Here is a 17,560-nt window from a genome sequence, read left to right as displayed (position 1 = left end):
ACAATCTGAATCCTATTTTTCTGGCAGTATGATTTGAAATATTATGGGTAAGATATCTTGCTTGTCATCATGCTCATTGTCTGTATGATAAAAAAAGACATCTCTAGTCAAATTTATGATGTCTTTTTCATTTTTATTTATTTTTTGTACTTCAGTTTTTGAAATTCAATGATAGTAAAATGTGGCATAAGGTCTGTACTATATGTATAGAGTTTGAAAATTTAGATACATCATTTATTGTTTGACATGCAATGAGGTTTTGAGATGTTGATGTTGATGTCTAGCTGTTCATGCAGGCATTGATCAAATCGACTAACAGACTAAGGGATTCATTGCTTCCAAAAGAAGAACCAAAGTTGGCAATTCCCCTTTTATTGCTCATTGCTCAGCATCGTTCTGTGTAAGCTTTATAACTTTTTTGGTTACTGAGTTTTGTGGGTGTACACTTAACGAGTTCTCCTGTTTAAGTATACATAAAGAGAGAGTCAATTGTAGGGGTGTCATTGGTTGATTCTTGGTTGGATGTTGGTCTACCTAGACCTACATCCAATTTCTAATGTTTCTTTTGTTTCAATTTTCCCCTGTTCCTGTTCTTGTTGATGGTTGAGAGGATTAAAATCCTTCTGTGATCAAGTCCTCCTAGGGGCTTGAACTCCATCCTGACCTTCAGGAAACTAACAAAATCATAAGACCTAGAAAAAGGAAATCATATACATGCAACATACTCAAAGACATACATACAATCATACAAACATGAAATTCTCTTTTGTTCTCTTAAGTAGAATAAACATGTATAAAGAGGAGCACTGTTTTCCTTTTGGGGACAGCTCTGATGCACGACAGTACCTCACCAAAAATTTATAAATTCCTTCTATAAAAGCTACCAAAGAATTCAGGCAATTTCTTATATGTGATAAAATAAGAGTTTCAATGGAGGAGTAGCAATAAAAGAAGTATAGTAAAAGTTTCCATCTATGCTTGAACAGAATTGTTATTAACAAATCTTCTTGAGTATTTACTGCATTAGTACAAGACAGTGGTCACTCATAAGTAGGGATAGACTTTATGAACTGGATATGGATTTGCCAAGTAATTGGATCTGGTTGCTTACCAGCCCAATTGATCGCTATGAGAATGGTATTACTGTTAAGCTGATGAGCCATTGGAAACACTATCTGATCATATTATGGCATGCAGTGTTCTCATAAATGCGGATGCTCCATACATTAAGATGGTTAGTGAGCAGTTCGATAGATGCCATGGAACCCTTCTTCAATATGTGGAATTCCTTTGTAGTGCAGTGACACCAGCAACAGCTTATGCTCAGCTGATTCCCCCACTGGAGGAACTTGTCCACATGTACCACCTTGATCCTGAGGTACATCCATCTCTCTCTCTCTCTCTCTCTCTCTTCCCCCCTGCCCGTGTGCATTTAAGAATACTTAACTAATAATTTGTGGCTTGTTTCTATTATATCAAGTCTTTTTACCCATGGTCTATTGATTCTTTGAGGGGAATTTATCCTTAGCAGTTCGTCTTCATATTTTGACCTTTTAATTTCCTATTCTTCCTTTTAGCCTCTACCTTAATTGCACATCCCATATACTTGGGTTATCCTTCATATTAGTGTTTTTATATATACTATTATTGGTCCATTAAAAAAGAAGTAATATAGCATCTTCTTCATAATGTGTTTCTTTTTTCCTCCTTGATGTAGGTGGCCTTTTTAATTTATCGGCCTGTGATGAGGCTGTTCAAGTGTCGGAGTAGTTCTAATATCTTCTGGCCTTTAGATGATGTTGAATCTACAAATATGTCTACTGCAGAAAAGGAGTCTGAACCTACAGACTCTTCTGGTGAAGTGATTCTTGATCTTGGCCCTCCTTGGAAGCCTATTGTGTAATGTTCCTATCCTTCATGAACATAGATTCCGAAATGCTTTTATCTGACAATTTTTTCTGCTTCTACTTGCCAACTGATTGTTTCTATTTTGACTTCATATGCATATATCAATATATGCAGGTGGTCAGATCTTCTTGATACTGCACGTACCATGTTGCCATCAAAAGCCTGGAATAGCCTCTCTCCTGATCTCTATGCTACTTTCTGGGGTCTCACACTCTATGATCTTTATGTTCCTAGACATCGCTATGAGTCTGAAATTGCCAAGCAGCATTCTGCTCTTAAAGCTCTAGAAGAGCTTTCTGATAATTCAAATTCTGCAATTACCAAAAGAAAGAAAGACAAGGAAAGAATTCAAGAATCTCTAGATCGTTTAACTAGTGAACTCCAGAAGCATGAGGAGAATGTAGCATCTGTCCGTAGACGGCTTGCCCGTGAAAAGGACAAGTGGTTGAGTTCCTGTCCTGATACTTTGAAGATTAACATGGAGTTCCTTCAGCGCTGTATCTTTCCTCGCTGTACTTTCAGTATGCCCGATGCTGTGTATTGTGCTATGTTCGTACACACTCTTCATTCCCTTGGAACACCATTCTTTAACACAGTCAACCACATTGATGTTCTGATATGTAAAACCTTGCAACCTATGATATGCTGCTGTACTGAATATGAAGCTGGTAGACTTGGGAGGTTTCTGTATGAGACTATGAAGATTGCTTACTATTGGAAGGTTATTATCCATTTTACACTGTTCTTTCCTAGTTGTATTTTCTTTCCTTTTTCTGTGTCATTTTTATGCAAATTTAAGATCTCTTGTATTACTTGGAATTTTTTAAGTTAATGAAGTATCTAACGAAATTAATCACTTGAGTAGCTTTTTCATTTTTTTTTGGGTGCAGATTTTAAGATAGTTTCATGTTGACTAACACTTCATTTTTTCATCAGAGTGATGAATCAATATATGAACGGGAGTGTGGGAACATGCCAGGCTTTGCTGTCTATTATAGATATCCTAACAGTCAGCGTGTCACATATGGCCAGTTTATTAAGGTGAGTGAGCCCCTAGACACTTAAGAGTCGATATTGCCTTTGTGAAATTTCCTTGTTGAATTGAATAGATTCATTAGCAGTTCATTTTCACATTCTGATTCCCTAATAATTGTTAGCCTTATGATGGCAATTAAAATGAAAATTTCCAACTTTCCAGATATGTACCATAGAACTAAGTTCTTGCTGCATCATTGGCCATATCAAGTTGTCATATGATTTTGTTTGCTGCATGTGGTGGTGTTCTTGATTTGGCTTGGAATGTACTTGTTATGACCTAGGTTGTCCTGTCTATAATGTATACTCCTGTAAGCTTTGTTTGCATGCACCTTTTTGTGATAGTGTATGAAATATGCTGCACATGCTTGTTATTTATATTAAACCTTCTTGCTCCTTCATTCCATATGTGATAGTGAAACAACCATTACTTTGATTAACCAGTAATCTTAAACTTGATTTTTTTTTTTTGTTTTTTCCTTCTTGTCTAGCACTTGGCTCAACATTTCTCTTCATTTATTGTTTTGCTGAAAGGTACACTGGAAATGGAGTCAAAGAATCACACGGTTATTGATTCAGTGCTTGGAATCAACTGAGTACATGGAAATTCGAAATGCTCTTATAATGTTAACTAAAATTTCTAGCGTCTTCCCTGTTACACGAAAGAGTGGAATTAACCTTGAAAAACGGGTAAAAGTTGTTTCTGAAATGGTCAGCTTTAAATTGAAATATTATATTGTTGTGCCAAGTAATCATTTACTCATTTCTTATTTTTTCTTTCCTTGCCATTTAGGTAGCTAAAATTAAAAGTGATGAAAGAGAGGATCTCAAGGTGTTGGCTACAGGTGTTGCTGCAGCTTTAGCTGCGAGGAAGGTAACTTTGTTTATAAACAATAATGTGTCTAAAAAACCTGTATATGTTATAGGAATTTTTAATATAAACAAATCAAATTATAGTTTGCATATATTCTTTCATGACTGTAGTAAAACTTCCTCCATACTTGCAGCCTTCATGGGTTACAGACGAAGAATTTGGCATGGGCTATCTTGAACTGAAGCCTGCACCATCGCTTGCTTCAAAGTCTTTAGCTGGTAATTTGGTAGCTGTCCCAAATGGCTCTGGCCTGAACATTTTTCAGAATGAATCATCTGGAGGAAGAACAGTTGCATCTGGAACCCAACATTTAGATGCTGGGAATTCAGTCAAGGAGCAGGTATTAAGAGCAAAAACTGTAGATGGGAGGTTGGAGAGAACAGAAAGTGTTTCACTTGTGAAATCTGATCCAGTGCATGCAAAAGTTAAGGGTGGCTCATCAGTGAATGGTTCAGATATTCAGCAATCCATGCCCTCAGCTGCTTCACATACAGGAACATCCAGATCAGGGGAAAATCAAAGACCGGTGGATGAATCCACAAATAGAACATTGGATGAAAGCACAGTGAAAGTTTCTTCAAGGGCATCAACTGAATCCGAGGTATTTTCTGGACTGTTTCTGTTTACACAATATGTTGTATGACTAGAGGCGCTTATTTCATTCAGTTCTTCCTCTGATAAAAGTGGCACCACTTGCAGCTAGTTTTGCAACTTGACAATCAAAACTTCTGTTTTTTTTTTCTTTTAAGATAATATTGTGCATTAATTTACAAATGTAAAGAAATGAAACTCATCAAACCACTGACAAACTACATTTTATTCAGTGTGTGTGCCATGTCCAACTTTGTGTGTTCTATCTTGAATGTTCTAACTTTCCAAGTTCATCATCATCCCCTCATAAAAGAAGTAGAAGAAGATTGCCTAATATATGAAGCAAAAGTCTTTTTTTTTTTCCCTCGAAGTTCCATTCAAATCATCTGTATAGTATGTGTTTTTGGATGACCCTCATGATAGTTGTTGGGGCTGTAGTTGTACTTATATTCAATCTTCCATGTGTACCGTCATTAACTTGTATCCCCATGTTTATTGAGAGTGGGCAGAGGAGTGGCTGGTTTAGCTGCAGGGTTGGGGTTTTCCAGGGCAGTGTGGGAAGTAGTTTCAATGACTGATGAGGCACCACTTAATTTTGTTGGTTGAGTTGTGAGGTTAGGAGTTTCAAAATGCATTAAACCTTTTCTAATATATTAGTGTTGAGAAGTTTATTCACTGATATTTAACAGGGGACAAACAAAAATAGGTAAATGGACCATATCAAATATCCTACATGCTTCTCATAGTATGGTAATGCTACTTTCTAATATGCTTCTCTGACATATCCTAGTCTATTTCTTGCTTACCCTATTTATGGAACCATGCTTCTGCTTCCCATCTTCTGTTTTCTGCTTCCTTTACTTGCTCAGGCAACTATTGTGATCCTACAAAAACGATTAATGGATATGTCAGATGTCCTGTGACCCAAAGTAAAAATATTACTTTTGAATCTCAGTAAAAGAAAATTTACATTAGTAATTGTCTGAGTTTGTTGTGTAGCTGCTAAATTGTTATGATATCATGGGAAATGCTGAAAATTTATCCTCTTCGTCCCATATTTCTCATTTCTGCTGCTTCTATGGGTTTGCTTATTTGCAGTTTTCATTTTGGAAAGCAATGGATTTTTTATTGTTCCTGTAGTTGAACTTGGTAGAGTATTGATATGGATTCCTGACCATTTAGGACTCGTATCTCCCATATGTGAACCTGTATTTCACATGTTTCCTCTTGGTCTTTTGTGGCCTAAATTTTTTTGAATCATGAATATTGTTGTATGTTGTTTCTTGTAACATTTTTGTTTTTTAACTAATCTTTCTATTTTCTCTACTATTTCTTATTTTCTTATTGACAGTTGAGAGCTACAGGAAAGCGATCACTGCCCTCCGGCTCCCTCACAAAGCAACCAAAACTTGATGTTGCAAAAGATGATAGTAAATCTGGAAAAGGCGTTGGCCGAACTTCTGGCTCTTCCACCAGTGACAGAGATCTCCCTGCTCACCAGTTAGAGGGCAGGCAAAGTGGGGTGACCAATGTTTCTTCCGCAGGTACGGCTGATGGTAGCGTGGGTAAAGGCTCAACCCAATCGACAAGAACATCATTAGATATCCATGGTAGTGAATCTAAACCAGAGTCTGGATCTTCCAAGTCTGCTGATTTGAGGCTTTCTGCAGTCAAAGATGATGGTAATGAAGTTTCTGATAGGGCCCCCTCTTCTCGACCAATTCATTCTCCCAGGCACGATAATTCTGCCACTATAAAGTCTGGTGATAAACAGCAGAAAAGAACCAGTCCTGCTGAAGAGCCAGAAAGAGTAAATAAACGGCGGAAAGGGGACACTGAAGTGAGAGATTTCGAAGGTGAAGTTAGATTCTCTGACAAAGAGAGGTCCATGGATCCTCGATTAGACAAAAGTCATGCTGTGGATCTAGACAAATCAGGAACAGATGAACAAGGTATCAGTAGGGCCACTGATAAGCCTTCAGATAGGTTAAAAGATAAGGGAAGTGAAAGATATGAAAGGGACCACCGGGAAAGATTGGAACGTCCTGATAAGTCCCGTGGAGATGAAATGATAGCAGAGAAATCAAGAGATAGGTCAATGGAGAGACATGGAAGGGAGCGTTCAGTTGAAAGAGTGCAAGAGAGGAGCAGTGAAAGAAGTTTTGATAGACTCACTGATAAAGTTAAGGATGAAAGAAATAAGGATGACAGAGGTAAGATGCGCTACAGTGAAACATCTGTAGAAAAATCTCATGCAGATGATCGGTTCCATGGGCAAAGCTTGCCTCCCCCACCACCCTTACCTCCTCATATGGTCCCCCAATCTGTTACTGCTAGTAGAAGGGATGAAGATGCTGATAGACGGTTTGGAACTGCTAGACATGCTCAAAGGCTTTCTCCAAGACATGAAGAGAAAGAACGAAGGCGATCTGAGGAGATCTCACAAGATGATGCTAAACGCAGGAGGGAAGATGATATTCGAGAGAGAAAGCGAGAAGAACGGGAAGGTTTATCAATAAAGGTACATATTGATACTTATTCACCCAATGACCATTAGGGAGAATTGCCAGTACTTATTTAAGCTTATTATGTAGGATGTTAGCTTGTTTGGGAGTGATTCTCATTAAAGTGCTTTTATTTGTTGTGCTTCGATTAACAATGCTTTTAAAAGAAAAAATCATTTGGTGTTCATTTGGATACACTTCCTGTTTTCTATTTCTAAAATAAAAAATGGTAACTTTTATATAAGATATAAGAACTCTTAGAGACTTGCATTGAAAAATTAATGATTTGAAAAACTATTTAAGAAAAATTGAGGTATCCAAATTTTAAAGTTTTTTAAAGTGATTTTTAAAACATAAGATAAATTTATAATTTTTATATTAGATGTTCTACTTCTATATGGAAGTTTTTTATTTTAAAAACAAAAAACAAGAAGCGTATCCAAACAGACACTTAGTTTTGGGATATAAACTTGAAAAAAGTGCTTTGATATTATTTTTTGTAATGAATTGTATAACCAAAAAAAAAAAAAAAAAAGGATTTTTGGAAGGATTGCCTACTAAGTGATTGTCTTGAAATCACTTCAAGTCTACCAAATACCTAATTTTTGTAAGAAAATGTTTCCAAGCATTAGGAAGAGCTTTTAACCTCTCTCAAAATTACTCCCAGGCAAACTCTTTTAAGTCTTTTATAAACATTTTTTTTTATAGGTAAAGTGAAAGATCTATTTAAAAAAAAGACACCAAAGAAATGACTTAGGATATATAATACCTATACACCCACAGTCAAAATGACCAAAAGAGGAAAAGAAACATCCAAGCAAATAAGACTAAAACAACCTAAAAAAGAGCTCAACTAATCAAGAAAACTAACTAAAGTTAAAGGATAAATAAAATAATATTTTAGTCTCTGGATTGAAAGTAAGTCATCTTCGAAGGTCATTTTATTCCTTGCCTTCCATGTTGTCCAAAAGATGTGTAAAGGAGCTGCTCTCCACACCTTCTTGCGTTTTTTGCCCACAAACGAACTATGCCAACTAAGAAGAGTCTCTCTAACCAACGAAGGACGCACCCATGACACCTTGACCAAAGAAAGGAATAAGAAGGTGGTCTATAGTCTCTTCATTCTCATGGCATATAAAACATCTATTTGCTAAGGCCCGACCTCTTTTTTGAACTAAATCCAATGTCAAAGTTTTCCCCTATGTTGTCGCCCAAGCAAAGAAGCTAATCATAGGCTGCACCCGTAGAGTCGCCCAAATGCAACTTGAGGGGAAGGAAAAAGAGTCGCCCAACTCTAAGGCATTGTAGAGAGATTTGACCGAAAACTTGCCACTCTTTGTGTCGGTCCATAGCACCAAGTCCTCCACATCTCCACTCACTCTTTTCCCATGTAACCGCACCAAAAAGCTTTCCACCTCCCAATCATTAAAGGGTCTAGAGAAGCAAGGATTCCATCCCCCACCCCCACTCCAACTGAGGAGTCCTAAATATTTACCACCCACGCCTCCTTGAAATCAGCTAAAGCAAACTAGAATGGGAAAGACGCACACAAAGGAGAGTTCCCACACCACTTATCCTTACAAAATCTCACCTTCCGCCCATTACCCACTGAGAATGAGATCCTAGTCCTTCCTTGTCCCTCTCCACAACCTAACACCATACACCTCTCTCACCTCTTGAGAGCACCACCCCTCACTTTCTTCCCCATACTTCCCTCTGATAACTTTATTCCATAATGCCCTTCTCTCATTTGCAAATCGCCAATTCCATCTGCAAAGATGATCCTTATTGAGGGTGGAAAGAAACTTGACCCCAAACCCCTTTCTTTTTATCAAAACACACAATCTCCCATCTTACTAAATGTGATTTCCATTCCAAATTTCCACCTCCCCATAGGAAATCCCTTTGAATCTCCACTAGCCTTTGTCTAACTTGACTTGACATGCTCAATAGAGGCATAAAATAAATAGGCAAGTTAGACAAGTGCTTCGAATTAGGGTTGTTTTTCCTCCTTTGGAAATGTATCGTCTCTTTCACATAGTCAACCTTCTCTGGAACTGCTCTTCCACACCATCCCATATTGCCATTGATTTAAACGGAGCACCCAAAGGGAGGCCTAAATAAGTGGACGGGAGGCTACCCACTTTACATTCAAACTCGAGGGCAAGGTCATCAATATTTTCCACCCTATCCACATGAATTAATTTGCTCTTATCCAAATTTATTCTCAACCCCGAGATGGCCTCAAACCACATAAGCAACCAGCAAAGATAGGCCATCTAATCTTGTGAGGCTTGGTAGAACACCAGGGTGTCATCAGCAAATAACAAATGAGAAATCTTAACCCCTTCTCCATACCTACTCTTCACCCTGCAACCTGATAAAAAACCTTCATCCACTGCCCTCATCAAAAGGCCACTAAACATTTCCATCTCAATCACAAAGAAGTAAGGCGAGAGAGGATCCCCCTGCCTTAAGCCCCTTGAGCTTTGAAAAAACCTATAGGGGTGCCATTCACCAACACAATGAAAGTTGTTGTGAAAGTACACCACTTGATCCACCCAACTCATTTATCCCCAAATCCTTTTTTTTTTTTTTTTTTGCATAATTGCAAGAAGAAAATACCAGTCTACATGATCATAAGCTTTCTCTTTATCAAGTTTGCACAAAATACCACACATTATTTTTTAAGATCGAATCAATGGCTTTATTAGCAATAAGCACTGCATCTAGAATTTGTCTTCCCTCCACAAACGCCCCTTAGGCCTTAGAGGCCATCTTTCCAACCGCCTTTTTCAACCTATTGGCTAACCACTTGTACAACCCTCCTACCAAACAAATAGACCTAAAGTCCCTTAAGTCTTCAACACTCCATTTTTTTGGGATTAAGACTAATTAGGTTGCATTCAAGCTTTTAACAAAATTGTCATGCTCATGGAAATCACTAAAGCTCATCACCTCGTCTTTTACGAAGTCCCAAGAGAACTGCCTAAAGGCTATAGAAAACCTATCAGGTCCTAGTGCTTTATCCCCACTGAAGCCCAATGGTACATCGAAGACCTCTTCTTCTGAGAATGACTTCTCCAATTTTAAGGTACCTTGAGCCTCTAATATCTCATACCACAGCCAAGTTAAAGTGGGACGCCAATCCCCAGGATCAGACAAAAAAGACTGAAAGACTCTAACCACTCCTTCCTTGATAGCATTCTCCTCTGAATCCAAATACCATTAATCGTAATTCTGTCCACATAATTCCTCCTTCTATGAGCATTAGCCATCTTGTGAAAAAAATTAGTATTTGTGTCTCCTTCTTCATTGGCTTCCTTTCTTGTTTCCATCTCCTCTAAGGACAGGGTACCAGTCTTCTTCTTTGTATCCCAATAGTCTACTTGATTCAAAGCCATGGCCTTTCCTACTTCTGTCATGCGAAAAACTTCTTTGTTCCAATCCTCTAGATTTGACTTCAAGCCCTTCAATTTTGCAGCCAGAATAAAACTTGAGGATCCACTAAAATTGTATCCCTTCCACCACGACTTTAGAATATCCTTAAAGCCCACCACCTTTGGCCACATATTTTCAAATCTAAAAGAAGAAGGGCCTCTCCTCCGACCTCTGCCATCTAGAATCAAAGGGAAGTGGTTAGACACAAGTTTTAAGGACACACTGTATCAACTCACTAAAGCGACATCTCACCCCTCAATCACTAAGAACTTGTCCAGCCTTGACATTGACTGATTATTCAACCTACCACTTCAAGTAAAGGGACCCCTCATTAGCAACATATCTTTCAACTCTAAATCCTCAATTACCTCAGAATTCAAACTCCCACCTCTACTACACTCTCCAGGAAACCTGATCATATTAAAATCCCCTGCAACACATCAACGGTCACTTCAGAGTCCCTCTATAAACCCCCCCCCCCCCCCCCCCCCCCCCCCCCCCGTTCACCCTAGAAACAATCCTTAAAGTTGGGTCATAAACCTCAATAAAGATCCAACTGAAACCATCCTCTCAATTCTTAAACTGACAAGAGATGGAGAAATTTCCTACTTCCATTCCAACCAATTCCAACACCTTGTTATCCTAAAAAACCACACCACCTCCAACTACTCCCTCAAGTCCAAAACTCCTCAGTCTAAGGATCTCCCCACTCCTAGACTACGGACAAGACCACATGACATCTCTTGGATCTTAGTTTCTTGTAAACATACTAAATCTACCTTACCTTTCCCTCTCCTCTTGCTCCAAGGTAATTCACTGTACACTCCAGTTTTTTCAACTCTTTTTCAAACCTTGAAAACGTGGACTTTTTCCTCCACCTACCATCCAACTTCCCCTTATGTTCTTTCCCCTCTTTTGTCCTTTTCAACTAAGTCAAAATCTCCCCCTCGAAACCCTTCGTTGGCATTCCTAAGTAGTTACTAAACTTAGCCAAACAACTAGAAGATCAACAGAGTGGAGCCACTACCGCTTCCTCCTCCAAATCGCCTCATAGTTCCCCTTTCGAATGGACCCCCGTTGCCTCCTCAACAACCCTTAGCTCTAAAGTCGAAGAGCCAAAACCCTCCATCTCCCTCCCATCCACCAAAATCATCCTCATCGAATCTAGTGCGGCCACATTCTCCACCTCTATACCACAACCACGATCGAACCCCCCACCAGTGGTAGTGAGCTCCCTTTCCAACCTACAAAGAGAAGAAGAAGAAGAAAGATCCCGCTTCCCCAAAAGGAAAAAAAAAAAGTGAGGAGAGGAAGCTAAGTACTTGGAGGCTTCCTCCAAGAGTGCTTTGTCGATGATCTTTGAACGTCGAAATGCTAGCGAGAGAGATCCCTTCCTATCACCAAAACCAGAGCCCTCAAAGCTAACCCCATTAGTCTTCCATTCCTTAGCAAGCCTCTTTTATAAACATAATGGCCTGAATAAAGAGACCTTTCATCAGGGAAAAAGTGAGAAATAGCTTTGGACATTGAGCACCGAACATGCCTTTTCTGTAAATGAGCTGACACTGAACAAAAGCCAACCCATAAATGCTCTCTAATCTAAGAGAACTTGTTAAATAAAATGGGTTAATAGTCCCTTGAATCTGTAAAAAACGTTGAGGTAAATTATCTCTTTGGTAAATAATAGTTCAAGATTATTTTTGTTGGGAATTACTTAAACTGGTCCAACAATTCTACATGTTTTGTATGTAACATTCCATGCCTTTATGAGAATAGTCAAAATTGGATACTGTGTACTGGGTATGATTAATTTGAACTGTCGAGTTATATAGACTGGTTTTTGTAAGATATTAGCAATGATATTATACTCACTTATAGTTCCCAGAATGTTACATGACATTATGGATGATCGCCCAGCATAATATTGTAACATTCAAATTTTAGACCTTCTAGAATGTATTGCTATATCTTAGTCTTCATAGCCACTGTTAGCTGGGCTGCTACTACTGAAATCAATGTGTATCACCTGTGTTAAGGATATATATGAATATTAAGTTTCAAACCGTGGTGGATTTTTGTATGGCTCACTGATTATGGCTTATATTTTTCACTTCTATATGTAGGTAGAGGACAGAGAGAGGGAGAAAGCAAGTCTTTTGAAAGAGGATATGGATCCAAGTGCCGCCTCTAAGAGACGGAAACTCAAAAGGGAGCACATGCCATCAGGGGAAGCTGGGGAGTATACGCCAGCAGCCCCACCACCTCCTCCCCCTGCTATTAGCATGTCACAAGCATATGATGGAAGAGAAAGAGGAGATAGAAAAGGGGCCATGGTCCAGCGTGCAGGTTACTTAGATGAACCAGGCCTGAGGATTCATGGTAAAGAAGTAACTGGCAAGATGGCCCGCCGAGATGCTGACCAGTATCCTCAAAATAAATACATGCATACACAGATTATATTAGACAAACACATTTAACACCAGAGAATTAATTAAAATTGATGTGCGAATCAATTTATCTACTTTAGAAGAGTTTGACTCATCTCCTTAAGGTGCCTTCTTGGTTTTTGATTCAAAGAATCAGGTCGTGCCACATGACATTATAGAGGGGTGTCTGGTGCTTTTAATTTAGAGGCAAAGCAGTTGAGTTACTGATATACCCCTGCTTTTTATTAAAGTCCCTCTATAATGCTGTGTGGTGCGATTGATTGACGGAAAGAAGTGAAATGGAGAAGGGCTAAGCAGGACCATTTTAATCTGATTTCTGTTCGTAGTGTAATCTGATTTCTGTTCGTAGTGTGACAATCATGTTAGCATGTTGCATGTCCTTAATCTCCATTGTTTAGGATGTATGACCGAGAGTGGGATGATGAGAAGAGGCAGAGAGCTGAACAAAAGCGGAGGCATCGGAAATAGAGTTTGAAAGAGATTATTCTGTTCATGTCCAGTTGCTTGTTGAATTGCTGAATTTGTGGTACTGCCCCAAATTCTTTTGTTTGCTGTTCGCATAGATCTTATTGTGGGGTTCCTTTCCATGTTCCCAACTCTATCCAGTTTATTTGTTCCAGCTTTTACACTGTTGGTGCCCATTTATGGGGTGATTCGTTGGGGAGTATCGAACTGATTTTTGCCTGTGTACCAATATTTAATTTAAATTGTAAATTTTGAGGATGTTTAATTCTTTTGTGGTATGATGCAGGAATTGAACCAAAAATGTAAAGAAAAAGTTTTGAAGTGGTTTTTTTTTGTTTTTTTTATTTGGTCCTATATTTGTAAGAGTGCTTTCCTGCTTCATTGAACAGAAAATGTGTAGTCATTTCATCTCCCTGTCTGGGGATTCTCATTTTCCTTGAACAAATGCCAGTGCGTGAATTGGTAACAAAAAGGGGAAGATGGAAGAAAATGCAGGGTTTTGGGTTTTTGTGTGGGTTGTGGTCGATTTTTTACTTGGGTTTTCTCAAATGCTGTGCAGATAACGCGTGCCAGTTGGTTTCCTGTCTCAAAGATTCTGTATGGTTAACGAAAATTTTCTGTATCTTCAGTTTTTGACTGTATGTTCTACGGAATGCTAGCCTCAAGAGTGGAAAAAAAAATCAGGTGGTGACAGTGGAAAAGAGGTTCGAGTTTTCAGAAATCAAGAGGAGATGCAAGCATCATCACCTGCTTCACTCTCACTACCTAAAAATTGGAAACTGGCTGTAGAATCAAATGCATCGGTGGTACAATCCATAATATATCATGTACTGTTATTGCTCATGAAGATGAGCAAAAGGAACAAACTATTCAAATAGAGGAGAAGAACATAGGAAATATGTGCCAAAAACTAATCAATAAAATTGGTACACATGCTCACACACAAATGCAGTATAACACATTCCTAGAAAAGCCATCCATCTAGCTAGTTGCTGGCCAAACAAACCATTCCATTGTCATGGAAATGAAACAGCCTTCGATATCGTAAGCCTAACTAGACCTTTTCTGAACTCTCATTGTCTCCATGGTTCTGTAGGGCTACTTGCCGTTCCAACCCATGATAATTTATCATGTTTTGAGGGTGATAGAAAGGATTATATATCTGCATCTTCCATCCATCCATCAATTGCGAATCTTCGTGCGGGTCCTTGATTTGATCATTGTATACATGGCTATAGCCATTGGAGTTCCAGAACAAGTAGTTTGGCGGGACATGAGAGACTACAATGGACTCTTCTAGAAGGGCCTCCCAGCTCGCATTGCTAACCTCCAACTGAAGTAGGGGCTTCTCCTCATCTTCCTCAAACTTCTCCCATCGAGTGCTAACCACAATCTCCCTCGTCCGTACCATCTGTTTGTCGCCATCATCTTCCGTGAAACTGGATGGAGATGGAGATGGAGACCCCAACATTGAGGATGACGACGTGTTGGATGAAGACGAATCCGTTAGCTGCCACATTCCATGGAGGACATTTTCCAGAGCTCGAATCTGTAAATGTGGAATTCTATCTATAAAGGGATACTCGTATGATCCACAGAGTCCTCCGGCTTTACACCAATCATAAAACTCACAGAGCTGAGCGGCTTGTACGGCTGCCTTCTTGTAAATATTAAAAGCTGCGATACAGCTGCGATATGGGAGCTGAAAGAGGTTGTCCATCACCACAACAATCTCCCTCTGGAATGTGCTGTAACAGGTGAAACTGTCTCTAATGATGTGTTTCATTGCTGACTTGATGAGGAAGCTACGAGAAGCTGAACCCGTCGGGCGGCAGTCCATCACTCGATCGATGAGGCTCTGGAGCTGCGGCAGCACCTCGAGGACTCGCCCCATTTCTTTCATTTTATCCGATAAGCTCTCGAACTCTTCTGATCCATTCTCAGTGGCCTTATCATCCATGGAGAAGCAGTCAATGGCTTCATCCAGGAGTTGAGCATAGAATGTGATGAAAGCGGTGTAGTCCTGGGAAGAAGAGGAGGAAGTGTCCCTAAAATGACAGGGATAGAGGGAGAGCAAGCCGTTGGATCGAATCCAGAGGAGTTCAGCCCGAAAGGGGCTGTCTTGAGGCACCATTCTAAGCAAGCGATGGAGGAGAAGCAGACACTTTAGCGCCACCCTCCAGCAGCGAGTCCTCCCAAAGCGGCGAGTAAAGCTGTGTGAAAAGGCTTGGAAGGATGCGGGAGAAATAGAGAAGATTTTCAAAAGCTGATGAACATATCTCTCCGACAGTGGCAAGTCATTAGGAGCCGTGGCCTTCACGATCACAAGATCGAGGTCACAGAACCCTCCTATGGTAGCAACCTTAGCATGACCCACGCAGCCCTGCTCTCTCAAAGCAGTGAAAACTTGCCGGATTCTCCTCTGCATTTTGAGACTCAAGTCTTTTGGGATTTGGCAACTGAGACTTCGGCGGTGTGAAGCATAAATAACAACGCCACAGAGTTGCTTGCTGACAAAAATTTTGTGAAGCTGTGGAGCTTTGGTGGGATCGGAGCTACAATTACAAGAAAGAGTTGTTTCCACCAACTCCAATTTTGGAGAGGAATTCTATAATTCTCACTCCCACTATTAAAAAAATACGATCAAGAATATGAGCGTTACGCTTATCCACAAACACCAATTCACAACCAAAATTTATGTCACAACTATTACCCAAATCCTGACCATTCAATCCCACTTCTCACGTTGTTGTTTCAATAGGACTCCTTCAAAAATTTTAAGATATTGAAGGGACGTCAATCAAAATTTTCATATTCATTAGACGATGATACAAGTAAATCAAACATACTTTTCGAAATTAAACAGCCGGATTCAAGTAATTCACATTATCAAATCTAATAAAGGGAAACAATCATTGTATGATGCTCAATTTGATAGTGCAAATTGAAAACATAATTACTAGAATCATTCCTAAGTCGACTTTAATCCTTGGTTTAGTGGATCTTGAGGCAACATATGCGAGAGAGAGGCTTGTCTCTACTCTACGTGGCAACATAAGTACAAGCAACTCATGGTGGAATGTCCCACCCACTTTTATTCCCTTATCCTGTTCCAACGAGACATCGAACCCACGGATTTCCCAATGTAGCAGGATCTCCTCATTTATTAAATCCTAATCACCCACATTTCTATACTTTAATTTATCTATTTTTCCGTGAATTAATCATATGAAATTTAAATGAACCCTAAAGGATTCAATAACCTTTAAAGAATATTTAAAAATAAATAAATAAATAACCTTAAACTTTGTAGTAATAATTTTCAAATGACAAAAGTGTCAAACTTTAATCACCTTGATACTTCTAAGCATCTCTCAATTTTGATTTTCATTATATTGAGCTCATTCTTCTTATGTGAAATCGGGTTAATTTTATTATTGAAAATGATATTGTTGCATTACAATAATCCTTCTCCCAACATAATGCTCTTATGATTTGAGCCTAAAATCATGATTTAATTAAATTGTACTGTTCTGTCAGAAAACTAATTAGTACTCAATGAAGGTAAATTAAACCTCCACCAACGTCAATTTAATGACTTATCCTAAACTTCAGAGCAACATTACTGAAGATCAATACTTTCTTTATGGTCTCCTTGTAGATTTCCATTAAAAAAAAAGTTTGATTGATAATTGTCAATGACTGGATTGTCTAGAAGACACACGATTGAAAGAGACCCCCGCAAAAATATTGATTCATAAATGACAAGTATATTTGAAGGTTCTCATTGCATTCACACTATAGCTTTTCCATTTACCATTCATAGCATTTGTGGGATGAGACTGAGAGATGTGTGATATTTAGAAGCAAATTTTCCCTTTTCTAAATACTAATATTTTTTCACTTCTCATAACAAATTTCAATATTAAAATGATGTCATTCTTTTTGGATTGATCAAAGACTAAATTTGGAATGAGAGATGGAAACAAACAAGAAAAATTTTAAGGTATTAATTTAATATTTATAAAAAAAATCCAAATTATTAAAAGTATATAATAAAATTTAGATTATTGAATAAAATTAAGGTATAAATAAAATTTAGATCCAAAATATATACTAAGATATTTTTTAATTGATCATGTCGATACGTACCAAGTAATATAGCGGGATCCAAATAAATACGATAAAAAGAAAAATTGACAAGATAGAGTGGGAGCTTGGAATTGGAAATAAAAACTATTTCTTTGAACTGATTACACCTACCTTCACGCAGAGGCGGACGCAGTGAATAGTAG

General features: G+C 38.6%; 2 protein-coding genes across 2 annotated transcripts in view; one reads left to right on the top strand and one right to left on the bottom strand.

Annotated features, from left to right (window-relative positions):
• Nucleotides 1–13,586, top strand: part of LOC100254201 (THO complex subunit 2) — a 62,751-nt gene extending 49,165 nt beyond the window's left edge. Inside the window, exons 22-32 of the mRNA XM_010651016.3 lie at nucleotides 297–400; nucleotides 1,198–1,378; nucleotides 1,718–1,899; nucleotides 2,023–2,629; nucleotides 2,845–2,949; nucleotides 3,478–3,633; nucleotides 3,737–3,817; nucleotides 3,951–4,418; nucleotides 5,760–6,929; nucleotides 12,477–12,775; nucleotides 13,199–13,586. Of these exons, the coding sequence (XP_010649318.1) occupies nucleotides 297–400; nucleotides 1,198–1,378; nucleotides 1,718–1,899; nucleotides 2,023–2,629; nucleotides 2,845–2,949; nucleotides 3,478–3,633; nucleotides 3,737–3,817; nucleotides 3,951–4,418; nucleotides 5,760–6,929; nucleotides 12,477–12,775; nucleotides 13,199–13,268 (3,423 nt within the window). The 3' untranslated portion in view covers nucleotides 13,269–13,586. The remainder of the gene's footprint in view (nucleotides 1–296; nucleotides 401–1,197; nucleotides 1,379–1,717; nucleotides 1,900–2,022; nucleotides 2,630–2,844; nucleotides 2,950–3,477; nucleotides 3,634–3,736; nucleotides 3,818–3,950; nucleotides 4,419–5,759; nucleotides 6,930–12,476; nucleotides 12,776–13,198) is intronic.
• A 497-nt stretch (nucleotides 13,587–14,083) lies between these two features.
• On the bottom strand, nucleotides 14,084–16,890 carry LOC100855035 (putative clathrin assembly protein At2g25430). The gene has a single exon (XM_003631121.4). It carries the CDS (start codon nucleotides 15,691–15,693, stop codon nucleotides 14,320–14,322), a length of 1,374 nt encoding a protein of 457 aa, XP_003631169.1. The 5' UTR covers nucleotides 15,694–16,890; the 3' UTR covers nucleotides 14,084–14,319.
• Between the last annotated feature and the right edge of the window lie 670 nt (nucleotides 16,891–17,560).

This window comes from Vitis vinifera, chromosome 1, assembly GCF_030704535.1.
Source record: "Vitis vinifera cultivar Pinot Noir 40024 chromosome 1, ASM3070453v1".
NCBI lineage: Eukaryota > Viridiplantae > Streptophyta > Magnoliopsida > Vitales > Vitaceae > Vitis > Vitis vinifera.
Note: the sequence above shows the minus strand (reverse complement) of the source record. Positions and strands in the feature narration are given on the sequence as shown.

Excerpts from the sequence above, each read along its gene's own strand:
- LOC100855035 (XM_003631121.4), bottom strand. The coding sequence starts at position 15,693 with ATGCAGAGGAGAATCCGGCAAGTTTTCACTGCTTTGAGAGAGCAGGGC.